The 22,108-nt window shown below is 43.9% G+C and overlaps 1 protein-coding gene across 3 annotated transcripts; it reads right to left on the bottom strand.

Moving 5' to 3' along the window:
• Positions 1 to 9,056: 9,056 nt before the first annotated feature.
• LOC111930098 (putative G protein-coupled receptor 19) lies at positions 9,057 to 19,518 on the bottom strand. Of its 3 annotated transcripts, XM_023927948.2 has the most exons (4): positions 19,024 to 19,513; positions 11,269 to 11,402; positions 11,051 to 11,175; positions 9,057 to 10,486 (listed from the first exon to the last, which is right to left on the bottom strand). In XM_023927948.2, exon 4 carries the CDS (start codon positions 10,449 to 10,451, stop codon positions 9,222 to 9,224), a length of 1,230 nt encoding a protein of 409 aa, XP_023783716.2. In that variant the 5' UTR covers positions 10,452 to 10,486; positions 11,051 to 11,175; positions 11,269 to 11,402; positions 19,024 to 19,513; the 3' UTR covers positions 9,057 to 9,221. The 3 variants fall into 3 exon arrangements, with proteins under 3 accessions (XP_023783716.2, XP_023783706.2, XP_023783723.2); XM_023927938.2 differs by lacking the exon at positions 11,051 to 11,175 and having other exon boundaries at positions 19,024 to 19,518; XM_023927955.2 differs by lacking the exons at positions 11,051 to 11,175; positions 11,269 to 11,402 and having other exon boundaries at positions 19,024 to 19,481.
• Between the last annotated feature and the right edge of the window lie 2,590 nt (positions 19,519 to 22,108).

Genomic DNA, 22,108 nt, shown 5'->3' with positions numbered 1-22,108 from the left:
CTAAAAAACCTAAACTGCTTTTCAGTTTGTTGGCTTTTGGTTTTTTTCCCTCCATAAAGAGCACTTGGGAGGCAGGAGTTTTGCTTCCATAACTAATACAAGATTAACTGCTTTTTTATGTGTCAGCCTGTATCTCACAACTGGCTTAATCAACACTACTAGCACTAACTGCTGCCTCAAGCAATTATTGTGTATGATCTCTATATGTTTGGGTGGGTATTGGTGACATTCCTAACTGTGCTGCACCTGATTAAGTAAATGTGTGAATAAAAGACTACAAGTGGATTATAAAGTGTGTTTTCATGAGACAGGCTGTTCAGCGTGACTAGAAATAGCCCATGAAAGGTGACTTATTCCCATACCTTCTTTCTCATGACAACTTTCAGAACATCTTTTCATCAAGTTTAACAGTGCTGCCAACAGCAAAGCTGGGTGTTTCTGTGGCAGTGCCTTCCAGCAGTGTCCTCCAACTTTACCATCCTTACATGGCATGTTCCGAGTGTCTGCTAATGTAAGAACAGTCCTTTCCTGTCCCTATCAAACACAGAGCTGGCCATGTTGCTAGGTTAGTGTTTTCTGGTTTGCATTTCTGGGCTTTTTCTTTCCTCTAACCTTTGAAATTTCCTTTTTGGAATGCATTTGTTCTTTGGTACAGAAAAAGACTTTTCTGTGAATCTTCTTTCTTTCCCAAGTGGCCTGTCGGCTATTTTCAAAAGCTGTCAAAGGTTCCTTTTCCAGAGGACTGTGTATGAGTGAGTAACCATGAATTACTCTGCTGTTTGTGCCTCTGCACATGTACCACACCCACCAACTTGCCCCTTCTGTATTTCACACTCTGTGACATCAGTGTAAATACCCCTTCAGCACTGTTCTTAATAAAAACATCACCCTTTGTAGCTCAGGACTGTATTGTTTTTCAGCCTAGCACAAGCAGTGGCTGGTACTAGCTTACCCCAGAGGGGTTTTGCTTGCTCAAGCATTCTGATGAGCTGTATGGTGAGGAGGAAGGTGACAACATTAGCAGACAGCAGTGATGTTGTTCAGTAGATGCTGGGCATGTATTGAAACAGTTCTGCAAAGTGTAATTCTTCTTTCACTTAAAACATTGGGATTTAGATGATTCTATTACTTGTATTTCTGTACAATTCTAGGTTGCCTAGCATTTTCAGCAGTGGTTTCAAATGAAAGGGCAAGTTCAGTTTAGATTGACATATCTGAAACAATCTGTGGAGTTATGGGAGGGATTTATTTTAAAAAAATTGGCCCAAAGCCATTTATCTCTGAACATAGCCCAGAAAAGGTTTAATCAAAGTAAGTGCAGTAATAGTGTTAGTTTTCCATTTACATCTGGAATCATATCTGGGATCTCAGATAGTGAAAGGGGAAGGACGTATTTTCTAGCTTTCTAATTAGCTAATTACTCTTGTGACAAGTTTTTGTGCAAACCTTCCCAAGGTGATGGTGCTGCAGGGATCTTTTGATGAGAACAGTGTTACTATTCTCACTTCTGAAAGCTGCATTTTTCATTACTTTATTCTTAGGGTTCCTCACTTTCTGAATTAAAATAGTAAGTAGCTTTTTAGTTACTGGTACACCAGTGAAGTCAATGTTACTTGCTGTGAGTGTTTGAGAAACAGCCAATTAACTTTTTCAGCTTCTTGGATTTACATAATCTTTGTTACTCCTATTTTTTTTCCCCCTATTTTTGCAGTATCCACTTAATGTCGTCATTTCAGTCCAATGCCACTAAATGAGTGGCATTGTTAATGGAATAATATTGTCTACACATGCTGGCAGATAAAAAAGCTAACTGACAGCTGAGGAACGGTTATAAAGGTTGTCTGATTTAATCCCTCTTCCCTGAGCTACTTGTGGAATGAGCACAGTTGCAGTTCTGTGAATGTATTCATAAAAAAATATAAGCAGAATTGTGAATGGCCTCTTGTGATTGCTTGCATTCACCTTGCGTTTTTTTGCTCAGTCATCTCCTTTGCACAAAATAGGCCATTGAAAAAAACCAAATGTGCCTATTACTAATACAGCTTAGCATTGGTCTGTGAGAAATAAATACTACCACCAGCTGTAACTTTAAATATCACCTGCTAGCATGGATTAAAAGTATTTTCTTGATTACTCTAAAATTTCTTTTCCCCTGTCTTTTATTAGCGTATAACTGTTTTTGGATATCGGTGAGAATTGTATCAAGTAGCAATTTCAAGTTAATTATAAGGGGTGGAGAAAAGTGCAGGGATTGACAAGGATGCTTCTAAGTGCTAATTTCTTCCGTGTGTGCCATTTTTCTGCCATGCTTGATTGGAAGATCTGCATTGAGGTGCTAAGGGTGGAGGATAAACATTGGTGCACTTGGGTTTTGTTTCTGATGTCAAGAGTATTCCAAGGAGCACTGAAAGCCTTTGGGGACGCAGTTTTAACGTAGCCAGGAACAGGGAAAGCTTAGCTATTAATGTTTCTCCTGCAGTGATCAGGCTACAAGAAAGAGCCAAGTGTGGGGGCCAGTGCTTGGCAGCAATTGTTTCTCCTGGATAAGGTGATATTTAGAAGCCTGGCCCCCTGGCAGCAAACTCCCACCCTTTAAAGAAAAAATGGAACTTGAGTTGTTTTTCATTAAATATTTCCCTTAAAGATCAGTCTCCAATGATTTGTTACCTGATTAGGAATTTCTTCTGACAGTTAACATAATCAGTGTGCAGAAGATGCAGTTGCGCTGAGGCCCACCTCCTCAGCACAACTCCTTTTCTTACAGAAAAAACCCCCATACAAGCCCAATAATGTAGTTTCTGACAAAGATGCCCTGAATGAGTGTGAAAGACCAAGTCAGTAATGTGGCAAGAGCTGTTTCAGAGTCTGCAAAAAGCCAGAGGGCAGATGAGCTCCCAGAAATGAGTTAATGCAATCAGGGCTACTCCTGCTGCATTTACAGCTAGCTGGTGACTAATCTAAAATCTTGCTAATGCTGGATATTTCTTAATCATTTTCCTTCCTGTATTTGGATCAATATTGGGAGGGACTCTGTAGAGTATGTGTAGAAGTGGAGATTGTAAATCTCCAGGGCTGAAGAGCTGTAGTACCTTTGGAAATAAGGTGGGTAATTCCATCCATCCATCCATCCATCCATCCATCCATCCATCCATCCATCCATCCATCCATCCATCCATCCATCCATGGCCTCTGCTGCCTAATTCTACATGGCCTCAAAAAAATTAAAGTCCTTGATCAGTCCCTCTTCCCCAGAAGCATCTCTTCCTTTTCCTGGTGCATGCAAAGAAAAACTTAGTGTCTGCCCAAGCATGAGACAAGTATAAATTTAATTATTTAGTGATGCAATATTTTTTTCTATCCCCCTGCAAATGTAGAACCAAATTAAGGGCTAGTGTAAAATGGCTGAGATGCTGCACACAAAGGAATTACTGCCATCTTTGTCACTTCTGAATATTATCCAGGGACCAGTTTCATGAAACAAATTGAAGACTTTGTGTATGTTAGCAGTAGTGTAGAAAAAAGTCTGGTTTGGTCCAGACTGCTCATCAGGAGGTGACATTTATACAACAATCTTCCAGTAGGTGTGTTATGTTTTACTAGAAGCCAGTTCAAATAAAGCTTCTGTAATTTATAGTGGCCTATTCCACAACACTTGCTAAGTTGAAAAGAGCCAACTAATAAAGACATATTAACTTACAGAATCACTTAGGGAGTTAATAATGCTTTCTTTGAGCATATGGGTCTGGCTTTAATAAACTTCAAATCTGCTTTTTGTTCTTTTAAACAGGAAAGATCTGATATTGAGAAGGGCTGCTAACTCAGAATTTCAGCTGCAACTGATGGTATGTGTTCAGAACCCTGGAAAACCAACTCCTAAATCAATGTCAGTTAAATCTGAATTTAAATGGGTTGAGTTGAGGAGACTGAAAAAAATCTGGGGATTCTTAAGTGGGCGTATGGAAACCCTTATGTCCAATTATTGGTGATAGCCACTTTGGTGTCACCTCTGTGAGGCTGTTGGAAAAATAGGTACAAGTGATATGAGTCTCTGCTTCTCACTAGCCCAAACCCCTCAACTGGAAATTTTTAAAATGTACTTAACTGAAAATCCAACTTTCTGCTGAAATAAAAAGGAAGGGACATCATTAGACAATTTGTAATAGGAATACCCAAGGGCAACCACTTAATACCAAGTATAAACGGCAGTGATGGAATTTCTACTTAGCGTGTGTCTGCTTAATGGAAAAAAAAGTCTAATGGTTGGTACTGTATCATGTATCACACAGGAAAAATTTAAAACTTAGTGATGGATGGGCAAGAGACCCAGGAGTGCTTTCTCCCAGAATTTCTGCTTTGCAGATGGGGTTGAGATGTGTTTGTGAACTGGGAGTTTATTCTGTTTGTTTTGTGTCTATATTGATCAGGCAAATCCTACAGAATTTTCCATTTCTTGCTTAGATAATCCATGATCTGCCTCCTGTCTCTGGTACCTCTTGGACCTTGGCAAACCAGGAGGTACCTGGCATTGGAGCTACCAAACCCATCTGTCCTAAACATGTCTGTCCATGTGTCCATCATCTGTCCTAAAATGATGGAAGGAGTGAGAAAGCTTTCTCCTTGCTCTTGTATTTTTACAGTGTATTCTGGGTTAAAAGAAGGCAAGTAGAGCCATGCTCACTCTTATACAAGTGTGCTTGGGATTTTACTGACGTGGAAAGGTGGTTTAAGAGATTCAGCCTCCAGACTTCACTCATGGTTGCAGGGCTGGTTAGAGCCCATGTCAGTGCAGAACAACCAGCTCTTTCAACCTGGGGATATTGTGTCCCTAGATGTTATGCAATCCTGGACTTGTTCTGGCCACCTGCTGTAGTGAAAAACCTTTTGAAAGGTGAGGAAATATGGTAGGCTTGAAGAAACAGGTGTCCTGTGGGCCTCTGGACTCTGAACTACCAGGAGATGGGTAACTATGACCCTCTGTGACTTCTGGGCACATTCTATTCAGTTCCTTCTCTTTAATAAAACTACTAACCAAAAGAACATCTGTTGTGTTTCAATCCCAAATCCAAAGTTAAAAATAATGTTGCAAAATTGACCTGGCCTGCTTAGCATAGCTCTGATTTTACTGTGTCAGAGGCATAGAAAAACTAAAGCATATGGTGGTGTTTCATCAAGAAACAACCAGGTCAGAATATGAATCAGACAAAAAAATCCTGGTTTTGTCTCACTTTCAGTGTCCTCTCACCTGATTCATGGAAGTTTTTTGCTAGTGGCTTTGATGAGTGTCCTGGGGTGACTTTATGATGTTTGTGTCCCCAATCACTTTGCTATGTTACATATTAAGTTCTGCACCAGTCTTAAAACTGGTTCTGTGAGTGAAGGGGGGAAGAAGCAGCAGCGCACAGTTTGTGTTCAGAAAGAGCCCTCACTGTCCCCCATCCTGCTCCTGGACTGTGCTGTCTGCAGCATGGACAGACAGAGGGACAGAGCTCTCCTTTGCTTTTAGTTAGTTTTTAGCTCACTGAGGCAGAAAAGTTCCCCAGACTGGTTTTTTTTCCCTTTTTCTTGGATCTGTTCAAACCTGCTCTGGACTGAAAACCCAGCCAAACCCTGGGAGCTCACGCCTGTGGCCCACCAGGGCCTGGGCCTCGGCACTTTCCAGCACCAGAGGGACTGATAAGAGACTGAGTGAGCTGAGCTACACCCATGGAAAGGACTTTTCTGGATTTGCCATCTCTTCAAACAGCAGAGGTTTTATTGTTTAATGTTATTCAATGTCTGTTAAATAAACAGGTTCTTTTCCACTTTTCTCCAAGGAAATATTTTTTCCTGAACCAGGTGAGGGAGGGACCACTTGAATTTGTTTTCTGGAGGGTCCCTATTTGGAGGTTTTCTCCCAAAGTTGCCCTAAAGAAGGACAACGAGAAATATCAGATCCTTATTTAATGGGGATTTCTGAATTTGTGAAATACATACTGGAAATACTTCTGTGGTCAGTGAGGGTTCTTCCAACCCTATTTTGTGTCATAGAGGAGGAAGAGGAAGGAAGTTTTTTACCAGACATGTAGGATTATTTCTCAGCAAAAGGGATTTCCCACTCTGACATTGCCAGCAGAGATTCTCCGCAGAGGATGTCAGCTTGGGGCTCCAGCACATGTGTGCTCCCGCTCCCTGCTGATGGCAGAGGAAGACACTCTGCCCCATTTATTACACCCTGTAGTACCTGCTGCTCTTGTTCTATTAATTTTCACTGCTGCAGCACTTTCAGGCTCCAGGCATGGACAGGAACCTAAGTGTGCCACATTTGCTCTGAAAGCAGAGTAAAAAAAATAATCCTCTGAGGGAGTTGTGACTAGGGATGATATCTCTTGCCAGCAGACAGAAGGGAGCTGGAGATTTTGAAACAGAAGTATGAGGAGGGATAGCTGACACCTGCACACTGTCTTCCATTGCCTGCTTTAACACCTGGGATCAAAGTGCCCCCAACGCTTTTAGGATGCCTTGAGTGTGAAGTGTTTCTGATAGCCTGGATTCAAGGATGCTTGGCCATGCTCTGAGGAGGGGCTGGTCTGGAGCCAGTTCTGTGCAATAAATGAAAAAGTTGGGTAAAGAAATAACTGAGAATTTGTGACAGAGGTTTACAAGCCCAAGATTGGCCTAGAGAGAGTGGATGAGGACTGACTATTCACCATGTACTGACTTTTGTCAGAGCTAGCTGAGAAGATAAAGAATAGGAAGCATGTACTTGAGATCCTCAAATAAAAAGAGGTCAAATCATTGGTTCTCAGGCATAAAGATCCTGAAACCTGCTCAGATGGGCTTTGAGCAAGGAGAATGGGGCTGTTTGTCCTGTTCATCGGACTTTGTGACTAGGTCATTCTGGACCTGCTCTGGATTTACCGAACGGCACCAGTGTTTGGCAGCTATCCTGTGAAGGGTGTTCGTTCCTGCCAGTGACAGCTGGAGGCTGAGAGGATGTGTCAGGAGTTCTTATTCTTCTCTGCTTTCTCTGCTCTGTCGTCAAGTAACCAAGGCTCCAGTAAACAATGGGGTACTGGGAGGGACAGACCTCCACTCTGAGCCCTACAGAACTCTCCTGTCAATTTTGTAAGAATTAAAAGAAAGAATTTTTTGTAAGAATTAAAAAAAGGAAATTTTTGCAAACGAGGGTGTGGCAGCCCAGGTTGGACCTTCCATAGGCCATATTTATCCAGCAGAGTGAGGGGAATTCACCAACAGGATGCTAGTGCTGCCCTTATTTAGAGGATAAATCGTTACCTCTGTTTTCTGAGGGTGTGCTACTGTACTTTTGGGCAATGCTATGGGAGTTGAGAAAATACATCAATATTCCACACATAGACTCAATCCAATTCTTATTAATGAGATTGATAACTGGGGGAAAGAAAAAAGGAAAACAAAATTCTCTCTGTTTCAGGAAGTACAGATGATTTTGGTTGAATAAATTTTCATTCAGATAGTCCATTTTAAATGAGGATCGCTCGGCTTACAGTCCCTTCTTCCTCCTCTTCCTTTCATTAGGTCCTCTTCTTTACCTGCCAGACCCTTGCAGTCCTTTCTCCTGCTTTCCATCTCCTCTACAGATATTGCCCTGCCTGAGCACTGACCACACACAGCCTTCATGGGTGGAGAACATCAGTGCATTGGTGAGCATGAGACAAGAAAAGGGGTTGGAGTGGGGTTGAAAGGACAGGATGGGTCTGTGAGCTGCCAACCAGCTCCCTGTCAGATGGCTCATAGCTGAGCTTGGGAAACCTCAGGTTTTCCAAGCAGCACAAAGTGGTCATTACACATGGTGAGAGTCCAGCACATGTTCTCTCATTCCTGACTACACTACCCCCTGAACTATAACACAGTAATCCATCTGCTTCTTAGATGCTGTTTTCCCTGCCTGGATGCTCAAGGCACCTCTGTATTTCCAAGCACTAAAATAGAGCTTCTGGGACCTAACCATATTGTTACCTCCAAGTGATACATGTGGACCTATGTCCCCTAGGGAGGAAGCCCAGTTTGTGTCCAGAGCACGTCCTTCAAGAGGCAGGACCCAAGGTGTACACACTCACCCATGTCCCACATGCACAGCGCCTATTTCCCGTTAGCTCATTAATGCTGAGGGCGACAGGGGCCTGCAAAGAAGCTCCTGCCTCTCCCCCTGGTCTCCACTGTCATTCCCCATCCCAGCAGGACTGAAGACCCGTTGGGTTGCTTTCTCACTGTGCTGGCAGAGAAAGAGCAGCTGGAGTCGGCTTCACCTGCAGCCGCAGGGCCCCTTCAGGTTGTGTCCTCTGGGACACCTGCTAGGTTGGGACCTCTTCAGACATGCCCAAACGGTGGAAAATGATGCCAGGCCAGCATGGGACTACAGCTGACACTCCTGCTCCTGTTTGGAGCTGGTGTCACAGCAGTGACTCAGCAGAAGGGGCTCAGACCAGGAGACATGGCCAATTTCAAACATGAGGAGGCCTTGGGTGCCCGGCACAGGCATGACCCTTTTGCTCAGCAGCTCTTCTTCCTGGCTGTGCCCACCTCAGGGTGGATGCACCAGCCTAGGAGTAGAAGGAGCTTCAGGGGCTGGGGAAGGTGAGACCAAAGAGGGGACCTTTCCTGGGCAGTTTAGACCCTTAAACCTCTGGAGAGGCGCAAGGACAAAGGTGCGGAAGCATCCAGCACTGGTCCAATGCTGACCCTGCTGGGCCAGTAGGGATTTTGTCAATGATGAGGCCAGTGGGCTCAGGCTGAAGCCAAAAGGGCCCTCATATGGACATCATATCTGTAGGATCTCAACAGGATGGGGGGTCTCAACCCCAGTGCAACTGTATTTGCGGGGACATAATGGAAGGAAGCCTAGATGACTTTGAGTGGATTTAGGCATTTACCCCCCCATCCTGTAAAGGGATTAAAAAAAGCAGCTTTTCTTTCTTTCCATTTTCCCTACAGAGAGAGAGCATAAGGATTCTTGTTTTGCAGATAAACATTGCTTGAGATTCTGGGAGAAGAGTTTCTTAAAGCAGGGTGTAGTAACCAAAATGAAATTGAACAAATACATCAAACCCAAGGCATTTAATAAAATAAAACATCTCTTCCCCCCCCCCCCCCCCCCCCCCCCAAAAGCTGGGTTAAAAATATGTAGCTATACATTTGTTCAAAAGGAGAGAAAATTCCTTCTTCTGGGGGTATCGAGTAACTTTTCAAAACAACAAAGCCCACTAGACAAATGTATTTGGGGGATTGGATGGAATAGGCCAGGCAAGCTTTCTTTCCTTGGCTTCTCTGTTAAAAGCATCATAGGTGGAGTCTTTGGTGACACTTTTGGCTGTAGCTGGAATATCTGCAATACCAACATGATTTTTTTTTGCTATCCTGGAACTGGTGGTGATGGTGTATGCATTGCTTCTGTAGCATTTCATGGCAGACATGCAAAAAGTTTCTTTCATCCCTCTTCTGAAGTTTGCATTATAGATTGAGTAGAGGGTTGGTTTAGAGGCTGAGGAACTGAAGGAGATCCAGGTGATGGTCAGGAAAAGCAAGGAGCTCTTTCTGTAGTCTGTTTCCTGCGGGTGCCACAACTGTACTGTGAAGAAAGGCAGCCAAGACAGCAGAAACATTGAGTTTAACATTAAGAACATCTTGATGGTTTTTACTTTTGTTCTTGGAACAATATTTGTTGTTCTCCTGACAGTCATTCCATCCGTGCCTATTCTCCAAATGTACTTAATGACTTTCTGGTAAAAAAGGCTAATGAGGAGGGACGGGATCAAAAACACCAAGAGGAGGTGGATGATACTGTAGGCAGATCCTTGCCAAGAACTGGGAAGAAAAAAGTTGCAGTGGTGGTCACTGTTGGAGCCATAGAGAAAACAGGCTGGTGATGCAAACACAGTACCACAGAGCCAAGAGGTCAAAATCATTTTTTTGGCTTTCCCCCTGGACACTTTGAAGCTCAGGGGGTAAACAATGGTGTAGAATCGATCCACGCTGATGGCGAGGAGCACATAGATCTGGACTCCAGGTGTGAGGTACTGGATGTATCTGACCAGCTGGCACACCCTGCTGCCCAGCATCCACTGCCCAGAGCTCAGCTGCAGCAGCAAGAAGGGCGCGCTCCCCACGCTGCTCACGAGGTCTGCACAGGCCATGGACACCACAAAGTAGTTGGTGGTGGACTGTGTCCTCCTGCTCCTGTGGATCACTAAGCAGACGAGGAAGTTTCCCATGACAGAGATCAGCCACAGAGCTCCCCAAACCACAGTGGCAGCTGCGATTTCCCCTGGCCTCAGCCCATATTCTACCAGAGAGTGGTTCATGCTGGAGCTGGCTCCTGGTGGTGGAGGTTCTGCCATCTCGTAGCCAGCAGGAGGGGTGGAGGCTTTGGGGCTGCTCGTGTTCTGCAGCAGGAGCAAGGTAAGGAGAAAAACAGGACCACTGCTGTTATCCATGCTGTGAGCAAACTCAGCCACGTCTTTTGCTCAGGCTGAAGACAGAGAAGGGAGAAAAGGTTCTTTTGAACACCTGTGTATGAAAAATCCATCTTAACCCACAAAAGAATATTCTTGTAGTAGAAATATATACTGTGACTTCTGTATTTCATGAGTAACACTGAAATACAGCTTCTGTGTTCCACTGTAGCTGGTGGTATGACAGGCTGTGTCAGGGGGATCCCACCCCATTCCCTGGCTGGTTTGAGGTGGCTGCCAGCCTTTCATGACCTTTTATGCCCTTTTCACTTTTGTTCCTCACATCCCCACTCCACATCTGCGCCATGTGCACCATGACCCCAACCCTGCCTTTGTGGGGGGAACAAGAAGGGCAGGACCCCTTGGTCAACACAGAGGGTCCCCAGGTAATAAGAGGCCTCAGTCCTGAGAAATTTCTGGACTATTACTATGTATGTCCACAAGCCCTGACCAGACCAGGATATAGCCCCTATGGTTTTCCTAGGAGCAGGATGTCTGTGGTGGGAAGCCCTTCCCTTGCGACTGGAGTGCTGCCCAAGGAGACTTCCTTGGATTGAGCACTCTCACCACCAGCCCCATACCTCTGGAATAATGACTGTTTTGATCTTGAGTGATCCTTACACCCTTGTGGATGAAGTGAGCTGAATTTCTGGGAGCCCTTCAGTGAGAGGCCTTCAGCGTGAGCACTTTGGGCCATTGTTCTTGTCTGTGGAATAACATTGTCCCCAACTGGTTACACCAAACCTATCACCTGTCAAATGTCACTGCCTGTAAATTACAGTTTGTCTGAGGGAGTTACCTGTGAAATTGTTCTCTTGCACCCTCCTTGCAGACACACCACAGAGTGTGATGGGTGTGGCCTCGTGTTCTATGCCTGTATTGCTAGATAGTTCCCAGTGTTGAGTTTAGCCAGATGGTTGGGTTGGACTTAACCTGTCGCAGGGATAAAATGGAAAATTAGCTGATTTTAGTGGCTATACGTGTGCATCATGACATGCAAAGCCTTTTACTCACTAGACTCACTAGACTTTTACTTTGTCAAAAGACAAAGTCTTTTCTATTGGTCTGCTGTGAGAATGCTGAACTCCAGGGCTTGATAATGTGCAAGATAAATCAGGATTCAGTCACAAGCAGAAGATCAAAAAGTTTATCCTAGAAGCCAAATAAACAAGCTCAAAAAGCCACCACCATCCTCCTCAGCTTTCCAAGTAAGTGATCCAAATTCCCAGGTTTGCTTCCAGATGGGCTTTTTTCAATGTTTTTGCATCTTGTAGTCTGGCTCTGCATCTACCACCTATTTGCTTCTCCTTGTCTGCCTACTCAGAACAAAGCCTGAAAGCATAGAGCCACTGGATGAATTTGGGGTCTCACCCCTTGTGCTGTTTCCTATGTCCCCTTCAATAATGCAGTGCAAAAAATTGTCAGAGGTGGAAGAAGAAAAGATGTTAATTGCATGTTGGGATTATAGAAGATTTTTTCCTCTAGGTTTTTAGAGCCTGTACTCGGTGTGACACCGTTTGTGTGATGTGAAGGGGAGCTGTCAGCATGTTGTACATTGCCTCTTGTCCCCTCCTCTGCGGGAGGGCTGTGGGTACTGCCCAGCCTGGCTTTGCCTTCCCCCTCATCCTTGGTTGCCTTCTCCCTCATTGTTTTCTTAGTGGCTTTGCCTGGCAGATGATTCCTGATTTCTCAGAGGGCTCCTGTTTGTCTTTTCCCACCCTCCTCTGGATGAAGGAAGAAATTCTACTGTCACCAGCTGTTGGCAGGGCATTTGCGCTGCTGTGTTTGGCAGAGTAGCAGGATGCATTGTCAGTGCAACCTGCTAAATTACCTGTTAGAAGTAGCTGTAATAAAATAATACACGTGGAGCCTATTAACTAAATAGAAAGGAACATTATGGGATAATTTTCTTCCTTAATTTCCCTTCTTCCCATGCAGAAGTATGTGCCATTTAAAAATAGCCAGCTGTACAAATTAAGCTTTATAGAAGAATAATCAGATAAAATGTCTTGACCAGTATTGCAGAGCAGTGGAAATCTGGTACAAAAATGAAATGGCCTTTCTAAGCTGTTAGGGCAGGCAGACTTGCTAACACTGTTCTCATTCTATTTTTACTTGTGAACCAAATCTGCTGCCTCTGTCTGCTCAGACCTGACACATATAGTTTTGCAGGTGGGTAAACCCCAAAATAGTTACAGGGTTGTAGTGCCCAGATAGTACTTTTTGGCTTTTTTACTGATGCATCTTGCCTAAGAGTGAGCCCAACCGCTGTTCACGAGAGCTAGGGTTACCTGCAAACCTGCCTTGGTGAAGACAGGAATGGAGCAACCCTGGGCAGAGAACAGCGTGTGATCGCAATGGAGAGCAATCAGAGGGTGTCCAAAGGAAGGAGAATTCCAGGAGATGAATCCAGCTGCCTTGTGTTGGAGCTTTGTTGACAGAGGAAGAAACAGGAGGGTGGGAAGAGCCACCCATGTTCAGCACAGATGGTTCTCATGCAGTGCTGGTTTCCTTGCTGTCAGTGGCACAGGAGAGGCACCGAACAGAGGGACAACTAGTGCTGAATTTTTTGATTCTTCTTTGGAAAACTCCAAAATGAGGTCATTTAGCACACTGCTTACAAGGCAGAGGTGAAAATATAGGTGCAATTATGAGGAGTTTAACTAACTTGAGCCCAGGATTTAACTGGTTGTGCAGCAATTACTTGCTTCATTTTTCAAAAAAGTAAAATGCCATCTGATTAACCACTGTACTCTGAGATTCCTACATTACTAGTTATAGATAATTTTTTCTTCAAATGGACCAGAAACTAATTTATTTTTTTTCAAAAATTATCCCTATTCAAGCCTATTTTCCTTATGCAGCACTGAGATCAGGATCATGCCCTGAATTAGTACTGAGAACCTGAGTGTCTGTGGTCCAGCATATGTTTTTCTTCAATGAGAAATTCTGGTTTTATGAAATCTGTTTTTTATAGTGGAGACTTGAACTTCTGCATTATGAGTAATGCTCCAAAAGGAAACATGACCATAAAAAGCTCAGCATAGGCACAACTCCTTATGGGTCTGAGATGGAAATAACTGGAGATACTGTGAATTGCAACATTATTTATCCCCAATTCCCATGTCTATGCTTGCTGCATTGTTTGCTGCAGTATGATTTAGGTGTTAGTGAACCATTCAACTTGCAAATATCAGATCCATAAAAACCAGTGATGAGTTCTGTCAACTCCCTCTGCTCTGAAGGTCCATAAGCAAAAGTGTATAAGCACAACAAGTAAAACCTACATATAGGAAGTAGGTGAAGCCTAATTACATTTTTACTTAATAAAAATGCTTGTATTAATTCTCCCTTTAAACCAATATAATACTGACCTGAATGGCTGCTTTCCAGTAATTACGAGTCTGCATGGATTCAGCAGTGCCAAAAATCTCACTTTGTCTGTCAAGCATTTTAGAGTGGGAATCCTTTTAAAACTGGTATGAGGCCTTTCTATATTTCTGTTTAAAAACTTACTTTTTTGTGCATTAGCTTTGCAAAAGAAAGAGCATGTGAGATGACTCATAATCATTGAAAAGGGATTTCCTGGTGCCACAGATCAATTTTACTGACCTTAATTTGCAGTTTGGAAACCAAAGAGCTCCATTTTGAGCTGATAGCTCTCCAAAACAGATCTGTTACTTAGAGATTAATTATTTGAGTGACAAGAACTGCATGAAATCACTGTCACATATACTTGGCTGTTGCACAAAATCCATATGGCATAGTCACTGTTCACTGTCCTGTCTAAAAATCCAGCACTCGTTGCAATTTGGAAGAGCAATGCCTAATAAGATTCACAAAAGAATGCAGTAAATAGGATGTTCTAAATGTTTTATCAAAAGAAAAAGCATTTTGTTTCCCAACTAGTGTTTTTCAAGATTAGAAATGCAGCTAAATAAGCAGATCATTGTACATTACTTGACCTAAGCACTAGCAGAGGCTTTATTATTCAACATATTTTACCTCTCTGCATCATAGCTGCAAAACACTAGGTGAGCACTGGCCCAGCAAATTATTTCAAAATTCCCCCTCTGGAGAGTATCTCTGGAAAAGCTGTCAGACTGGAAGAGAAACGCTTCATCTAACTGAGTGTAATCAACGTTAGGAGTGTGAGTAAATTAAATCAGAGTGGGGGACAGGGTGGGGGAGCTTTCATCTGGCTGTGAGATGCTAGAAGGTGACATCACCCTGCCTAAATTAAAATGAACTGCCCTGCATGTGCATTGTGTTAATGTAGAAATCCCTTTGTAGCAGAGCACAGTGTTTTAGCCTCTCTCTGTCCCTTGCTGTGCAGAGATGACTGTTGTGCATATTGAGGCCATTTAATCCTCCTGCTTCCAGTGGAGGAATGTGGATTCACATGCTTCTGTAAGCAAAAAGTTTCCCTGCCAGTCCTTTTCTCTGCTCTGGTGCTCATAAAAATGCTCAGCTCCTTGCCTTGCTCCTCTTACAAAGGCATTTTTATTCTCTGGGCAGCTCTTCTGAGCAAAGCCTGAAAATCTCTTGAGGTGAAGTGTGCTCCTCCTCACTCTCTGCATTACAGTGTGTGGGGATAGGAAACATTTGCCCCTATTTTATCATGAGAATAACATGTTTTGGGTGCAGTGAAGCCTTTGAAATCTGTGCCCCCATCTCACATGCTGCTACCTGCTCTCTAACTTCACCCAGCTGGTGGAGATCCCTGTCCTGCAGCACAGAGAACCAAGGATGACATAGCTGTAAACATAGATTGGCTTATGGATGGAGCTCTCAGTGCTGCTGTGGAAACGGCTCAGCTGATGTTCTGAGCTGAACTGATTGAGCTGAGCTGATCTGTATTTTTGCATGTTACATCAGGATCTGAGGGCCTAGCCTGTACTGAGGGGTGAGATCATGGGAGCAGAAAATATGGATGGAACTAAATAAGAGGAGGAAATGTTCTGATTTTCAGCACATCTAAATAATATCTTCTGTATGCTGGAGGAAATTCAGGGCACCCAGGCAGACTCTTAGCCATTTGGCTTCTTTGACTCTTCAAGTTCTTTGCTGACTTTTTAAACAAGGTTGAAACTGAGGACAAGGATATAATACTGCAACAGCTGCTGGGATTGGAATAAATTTTTATTCTTGTACTGGCTTGGGGAAGAATCCTTTTTCAGCTTCATCCTTCTGAGTTTAGTAAGGAGTGAGACATGCAGTAGCTAACTGGAACAAGAACAGGGTCCATCTATTCCTTCTGGGTCTGTCAGCTCACACTTGAAGTAACTATTGGGACCTGGAGCACTGGGTTAAGGGCAATTCCACAAGGTATGATTTTAATCAAGCAGGATTCAAACTCGTACACAAGTCACAAGTCACTGCATTTTGACTGAGTGTCCTCAATAGATGTTGCCATCTCCTGAAGCTCATTGTGGTTTTAAATGTTCTGGTAGCAATGGCTTTTCCCTGCATCTTGAGGCAATGAATTTTTCTCATATATTTACTGGGGGTTAAGACTGACCTAGAGGTAGACACCATAGGTCTATTAACCTGGGGTAAGTTGCTAAAACCCAGTAATTATTCATGCACCTAAACCTTGAGATGTTTATATTCTCTTGGCTCTGAGAAGGAGCCCTTACTGTAACTGCAGATTCCACTTACACCCAACATCAGCTCTGGTCCAGGTACAGGCAGTGGTAAAATATGAACTAGATTTGTGCTCAGTGGTACCCAGATAGACACCCTCATGTCCTCAGAGGGAACCTCACTGTTTACCAACAGGTACACATTGGCTGCAAATCTCTTTTTAGAGGTGTAACTCTTACCCTCAAAGGACAGCCCAAAGGACAGGTTTAAGTGTTTCGGGGCTTTATTTTATCCTCCTGCTGCTGGGATTAGTATGCAAAACTCCAGATTAGCCCTAAATATCTAAAAATTATTATCTAAGAATGGTGGCAGAACCCAGATCTGCTCTCAGTGTGACTGTGGGAGCATGAAAAAGTGGGAGCAAGCAGAAGGGCTGACCTAAATTCCAACTCTGCTGTCAAAATAGCTTCCACCTACTGGAATTGCCCAAGAAGAGTGTAGAGATGCTTGAAATACAGCTTTGGAGGCTTTTTGTCCTACCTAAAGGGGATTGATTCTGTCGTTGGGCATGGCTAGGCTGTACACTTTCCTGATTCCGAGGTAAAAATATAGATGCTCTCTCCCACGGGCTTGCATTAATTTTTGGCAACACCAGGCCCTGCCCACAGCACAGCACAGCACAGCACAGCACAGCATGGCACATTTTTGTGAGGAACATGGTGCTTACCAGGGCTGCTTTGCCATGGTGGGTGTTGACAGATAAGTGGTGGTGAATCTGACGCCTGGCTAGTTTGTCTGCCCATCTCTTGGAAATTCTCACCCTTTCCCTGACAGGGAAAATGCACCAGCAGCTACAGCAAGGACTTTGGCAGCTTAGCTCACCCTCTCACCAGCAGGGAGCACAAGTTCTCCCCCTCAGAGAACCTGAGGAATTTTTTTTTTTTACTGTTGGTTTTGTGTGAAAAGGCTATGTAGAAAGGAATTCTTGACAGGAAATCCTGTAAAAACTGCTTTCTTGTCACACAAGATAATAATGTGGCAACAGGATTCTTGTACTGGTGCAAACGCTTGTGCTGGGATGTGAGTTCCTGTCATGTGGTTCTTGACCCTTCTTGGCAACATGGAACTGGTGCTCACAGGGCACAGGTCCCTGTGCCAGACACAATGACAGCAGTGATGGCTTACAACCAGAGATGCCTGAGATGCTTCCAGGAGGACTCATCTGGTAGGAATAAGAGGAGCAGACCGGCACGGGCAGTAGAACGACATTCACACTCTGACATAGGATATGGCCATTAGTGAGAGCATTTCAGTCTTCCTATACCTATACTTGGCTGGAGAAGCTGGAAGGGATGAAGGCCATGCACAACCCAAATTGGGTTGGAAATGCCTGATATAGAGAAGATTGTGGGAAGGCAGTCTCTCTGCTGGGCGAGGCTTGGAGGGTAATAAAAGCAGCCTAGGAGAAGCCTAGGCTGAATACCTGAGGGAAGGTATTAGCCTGCTGATAGCCCCTGATCTGGAGATGTCTTTGTGGACAGGGTGCCAGTTGCAAGACCTGTGTTTGCTGCGTGCCAGAGGGAAAATTTAGGGAAAGATGAAAGCTGCTGGAATGCAGAAACACCAAACACACAAGGGCTGCGCCATGTTTTGGTGCTGGGAGAGCTGGTGGGGAGGGTGAGCTTAGTCCACCTGAGGATGTTAGGGGTTTGTTCTGCATTATCTGACTGGAATTGCTATCTGTTAAACACCTGAGAGAGGGTTCCTGGTGGGACTGCAAAGGAAAATGCAGATGGGGGTCATATGGTGTGACCCAGGTGTGGGAATTGCACTGCACAGCTCCGCAAACAGATGCCTCACAGGAGAGCTGCCGGGGAGTGAGAGTCTGCAAGCTCTTACTTTGAGACAAGGAGCACAGTTTCCCGAATGTGTCTAAGGTGTAGAGATTCCTCCCCTTACTGACTCATCTGAGAATGCTTCAAATAAATCAGAAATCAAGCTTACTCATAAATCAAGTTTTTAAAAAATCCATATTTAGACACCCAAATAAGCTTTTAAGGATGCCTCTGGGTTGGCAACCAATTTTTCTGCAAACCAAGCCACTTGTTTAAGTGGTTAGAGTGACTTTAACAACAAACCTTCAAGAACCACATCTGAGAACCTTTGCCAGAAAGAATTGGCTATGAATCCTGCCTCATACACACAAATGGCCTTTTGAAAGCAGAAGGCAGCTTTACTTCCCCATTACTCTGTGAAGCCAACATACTGTTTGACATGCTGGAAGCCAGCTGGATAAATGAGAAATATTGCTATGCATTCTTAGAGAGTCTGTGCCTGAATTAGCTAAACCAGAGCAGCCCTCTTGCCTGTGCTGGCTATGGATAAGCAAAGATTACTCTGTCTGTGGGGTTTCCCTGAGTAGCTGCACCAAGGCACCCACACAGAAAAGGAGAGACAGCACTTTCAGAAAGGATGATTTCAAATTAATGACTGAAAAATACAAAAGCAGCTGTTCTATAGCAATAACATGAGGAAGGAAGAAGCTGTTTGAATGTATTTAGAGACAGAAAAAAATGGATGAGCAGAGCAGTCTGCTCCATTGCTGTAAAGTAATTTTCTGTTTTCACTGAACTGATGATGTCAGGAGATTGTTTCAAACAAATAAGTAACATAATTGAAAGATAATGAATAGAGAGCATGTCGATTTGTCCAGAAAATATAGGGAGTTATTCTGCAGTAATTCTACACACCCCCCTGCTTTTAGCAGAATAAGCTTAAAATTCAAGCCCCACAGAACATTTGTTCCTGATGAATGAGTCCTCCTGGCTAATCCCCAAGTGATTTAAATGCACATAAATAAATACACTTAAGATAAATGACCGGACAAGATCATGTAATTTGTCTCTGCAGTGAGAATTACACCTTTAGCTACAGCAGTGCTCAGCATAGCCCATATGCACCCACGTACCTGCTCCAAAGCAAAATCCCAAAGGCGCTGGTCCCCTCCTTGCTCTGCTGCTTATCCCAAGTGAAGCCACGTCTGGGAAGATCCCGGTCATACTGGGAACCACAGCGTACCGCCAGCTCTGCAGCTGCCTCTGCCTGCCTGTTTGCAAAGCCTCCTGAGGGGAGGGACGGGGTATTCCATCCTTCTTCAGCGGAGGAAAAAATGACGTTTCGCAGGGGTGGCCGCTGCCCAACTCCTTTCTGTGTCATGTGGGATGCGGATGCTGCGGCCGCCCCCCGGCAGGTCCCGGGGCTCCTCCCGCTCCGTCGGGGCCATCAGCACCACGGACAGCGCCGGGCGCGGCGGGGCGGCGGCACCGGGGGACACCGAACGGACACCGAGGGACGCCGGGGGACACCGGGGGAACACCGGGGGAACACCGGGAGGCCCCCGAGGCGGGGCCGCCCCCGGCCCGCGGCAGGGCCCGGCTGCCGGCGCTGACGTGCCGGTTGCCATGGCGAGCGCGGCGGCTGGAGAGGATGCTTTTCTCCCACGATGGTCGCCATGGGACCCCGCCGATTGAAAGGAGCGAATGAATAAGAGGAGGGAGGTGGAGAGAATATTTAACTAGTTTCCTCCGGGAATTTGTGCTTTTCTTTTTCTTTTTTTTTTTTTTTTTTAATTCCCATGTGGATACTGAAACTCAGACAGCCTGGTCCGTTTCCCTGCTTAGCCCCCAGTTCAAAATTCGAGGGAAAAACCTTTTTTATTTTATGTGAAATGGCACCAACACAATTACCTAATGTGCTATGTCACATACACTTTATTAAGCAAGTTGGAATAATAACAACCCATCAATCGTCTCTCACAAACATTTTTCCTGCAGAATTACAACAGCTCTATAAATTGTATTACACTGCAAGTTTAAGGAAAGAAGAGATCATTTCAGTCCTGACAAACTTTCTGCCTGTGAACTAAGGAAAATATTTGTTTGGAGTATGGATTTCTATTGTTTTGGGATTTCTGACTTGAAATGCATTAGTAAACTGAACCAACAAAGGCTGGATATTTTCCTGTTTTCCCTCATTTTTCATTGGAGAATTCCAAGTATGTTTTTATATTTAATTTTTTTTACTAGATGTCTTTAGTGGAGAAAAAGTACAGTTTTTATTGAAAAAATATGTCAAGGAAGAACTAATCAATGTGTTTTTTCCCCCACTAATTCCCGTGGTATTGTTCAGTTTCCTATATTTTACACTACTAAGTTACATTACTAACAGTGGAGTGGGCATCCTGGAAATCAGGTCAGAAACATAGAATATGTCTAGACTAGGCTAGAAATAGGTAAGGTGTGGGCAGGTCTTCTTTGACTGAATGACAATAGAGAGTGTCAACAGGAATTGTCTGTTCATCTTCTAGTGGAAGAACTTGGAGGGGAGCATCAGATGAAGGAACCTGATTCAGAACATGAAGAAGGGGTGTAGCAGGGAGTTCCTCAAATTGTGGGTGCAGTCTCCTGGGGTTACTTGCCAAAGGATGGTGTCGATGCAGAATTTCTCATGAAATTGAGGAGAGATTGAACAAAAGTTAGGAAAATCTTAAATAGAACTCTAATCTCTAAATTAATAAAACATGTTGCTTTCAGAAAATCATCTGAGATCAGTGTATTGGAGGTTGGGAAAACTGGAGGAAGGATTGTACTGAGGTTGAGTGAAAGGTATTTTTAAAAACAAACCAATAACTTTATGAAGTTTGGGCTGGGAGTGTGACTTTCTAAATACACCTACAATAGGCCTTTGCCCTGTTAAAGAATTGCAATAGTGATGGCAGCTTGGCTGTACACTAGCTTCATTGCCAGATATTTCACACAGTGTTTTGTATATTTCACACAGTGTTTTGTTTTTCAAAGTTTGCTGTGTTTTTTCCCAGCAAGCTGGTTGGTTTTTGTTTTTTTTTTAAACTGTTTTCCTCCCTGTGCTTGTCAGTGTTAGAGGAAGATAATCTATATTTTTGCTTTCCAGCTTTGTTTTCCTGACAGTGCAGGAGGGTGAAGGAAAGTTGCCTGACATCTGTGTTGAGGAAGTGTTACCCAGGGTGATGGAAACTGCTTAGCTGACTCACACCTCAGTTCCTCTAGTTCAGGGGTGGAACCTTTGGCAGTTGTAAGTGCACCACATTTTGAAAGAAAGCATAAAACCCTGATAGTTGTTTTGGGATTCACTTTCCCCTTCTCGCTCCATAGACAGAAGATGACACCTTGATGTATTTAGGTATGTTAGTTTTTAATGAGATTTGCTTACATTATCTTCTCCAGTGGCTGCTGGATTGGTCAAGCCTTTATAAAATCCAAACACATAATTTTGGTATTGATAAAGTGGAAGACGGTGAAGATGTACACCTCCTTCAGTACATCCAGAGAGCCTGAGATATCAGTCATTAATACTTGGAGACTTGTTTCTCTGACAAGACCTAAGCAACTTTCTCAAGTTTTTCCCGAACTACCCCTGTTATTCCAAATCTGATGTCAGTTGTTGCCAGAGCCACAGTTGCTGTTGATTATTTTGGAATTGCTTTTGCAGAGCAAAGTTATTTTCATTCAGCATCAATCTGATTTTATTGTGTGGGGGTTTTTTGGCCAAACCTGGAATAAATCTCTGACTTTTAAAAATTTTTTTTTTTTAACCTGTTACATTCCTGGTACTAAGGAAGCTTTTATTTCTGCCAGTGAATCCAGAGACAAACCCAGACAGAGATGGCAAGTACCCCAACTGACACTTTGACACTTGACAAGTGACAAAAGGGTTCACCACCAGAAAGTTTGCTGTGGGGAGGGGGAGCAGAGAAATAGATCCTATGAAGGGATGAGAGATAATAGGTGCAAATTGAAATGTATGGAGTGTTGTGCCTTCCCTGTGTTGGGGTCATTATGGCTGAGTTACTCCTTGGGGTGCAACTCCGCATGGAGTCTGTGCTTGCAGGGGCATGCAAAGGGAAATCATGATCATTTTTGCATGGGGATAGACTCTGATCTGGCCTTGATATTCCTAATGGTTCCCTTCCAATTCAGGATATCCTGTCATCCTGAGTTTTCCATTTTGCCAGGGGG

The sequence above is a fragment of the Cyanistes caeruleus genome, chromosome 4, assembly GCF_971803275.1.
Source record: "Cyanistes caeruleus chromosome 4, bCyaCae1.hap1.1, whole genome shotgun sequence".
Taxonomy (NCBI): Eukaryota; Metazoa; Chordata; class Aves; order Passeriformes; family Paridae; genus Cyanistes; species Cyanistes caeruleus.
This window is presented reverse-complemented; position numbering and strand designations above follow the sequence as displayed.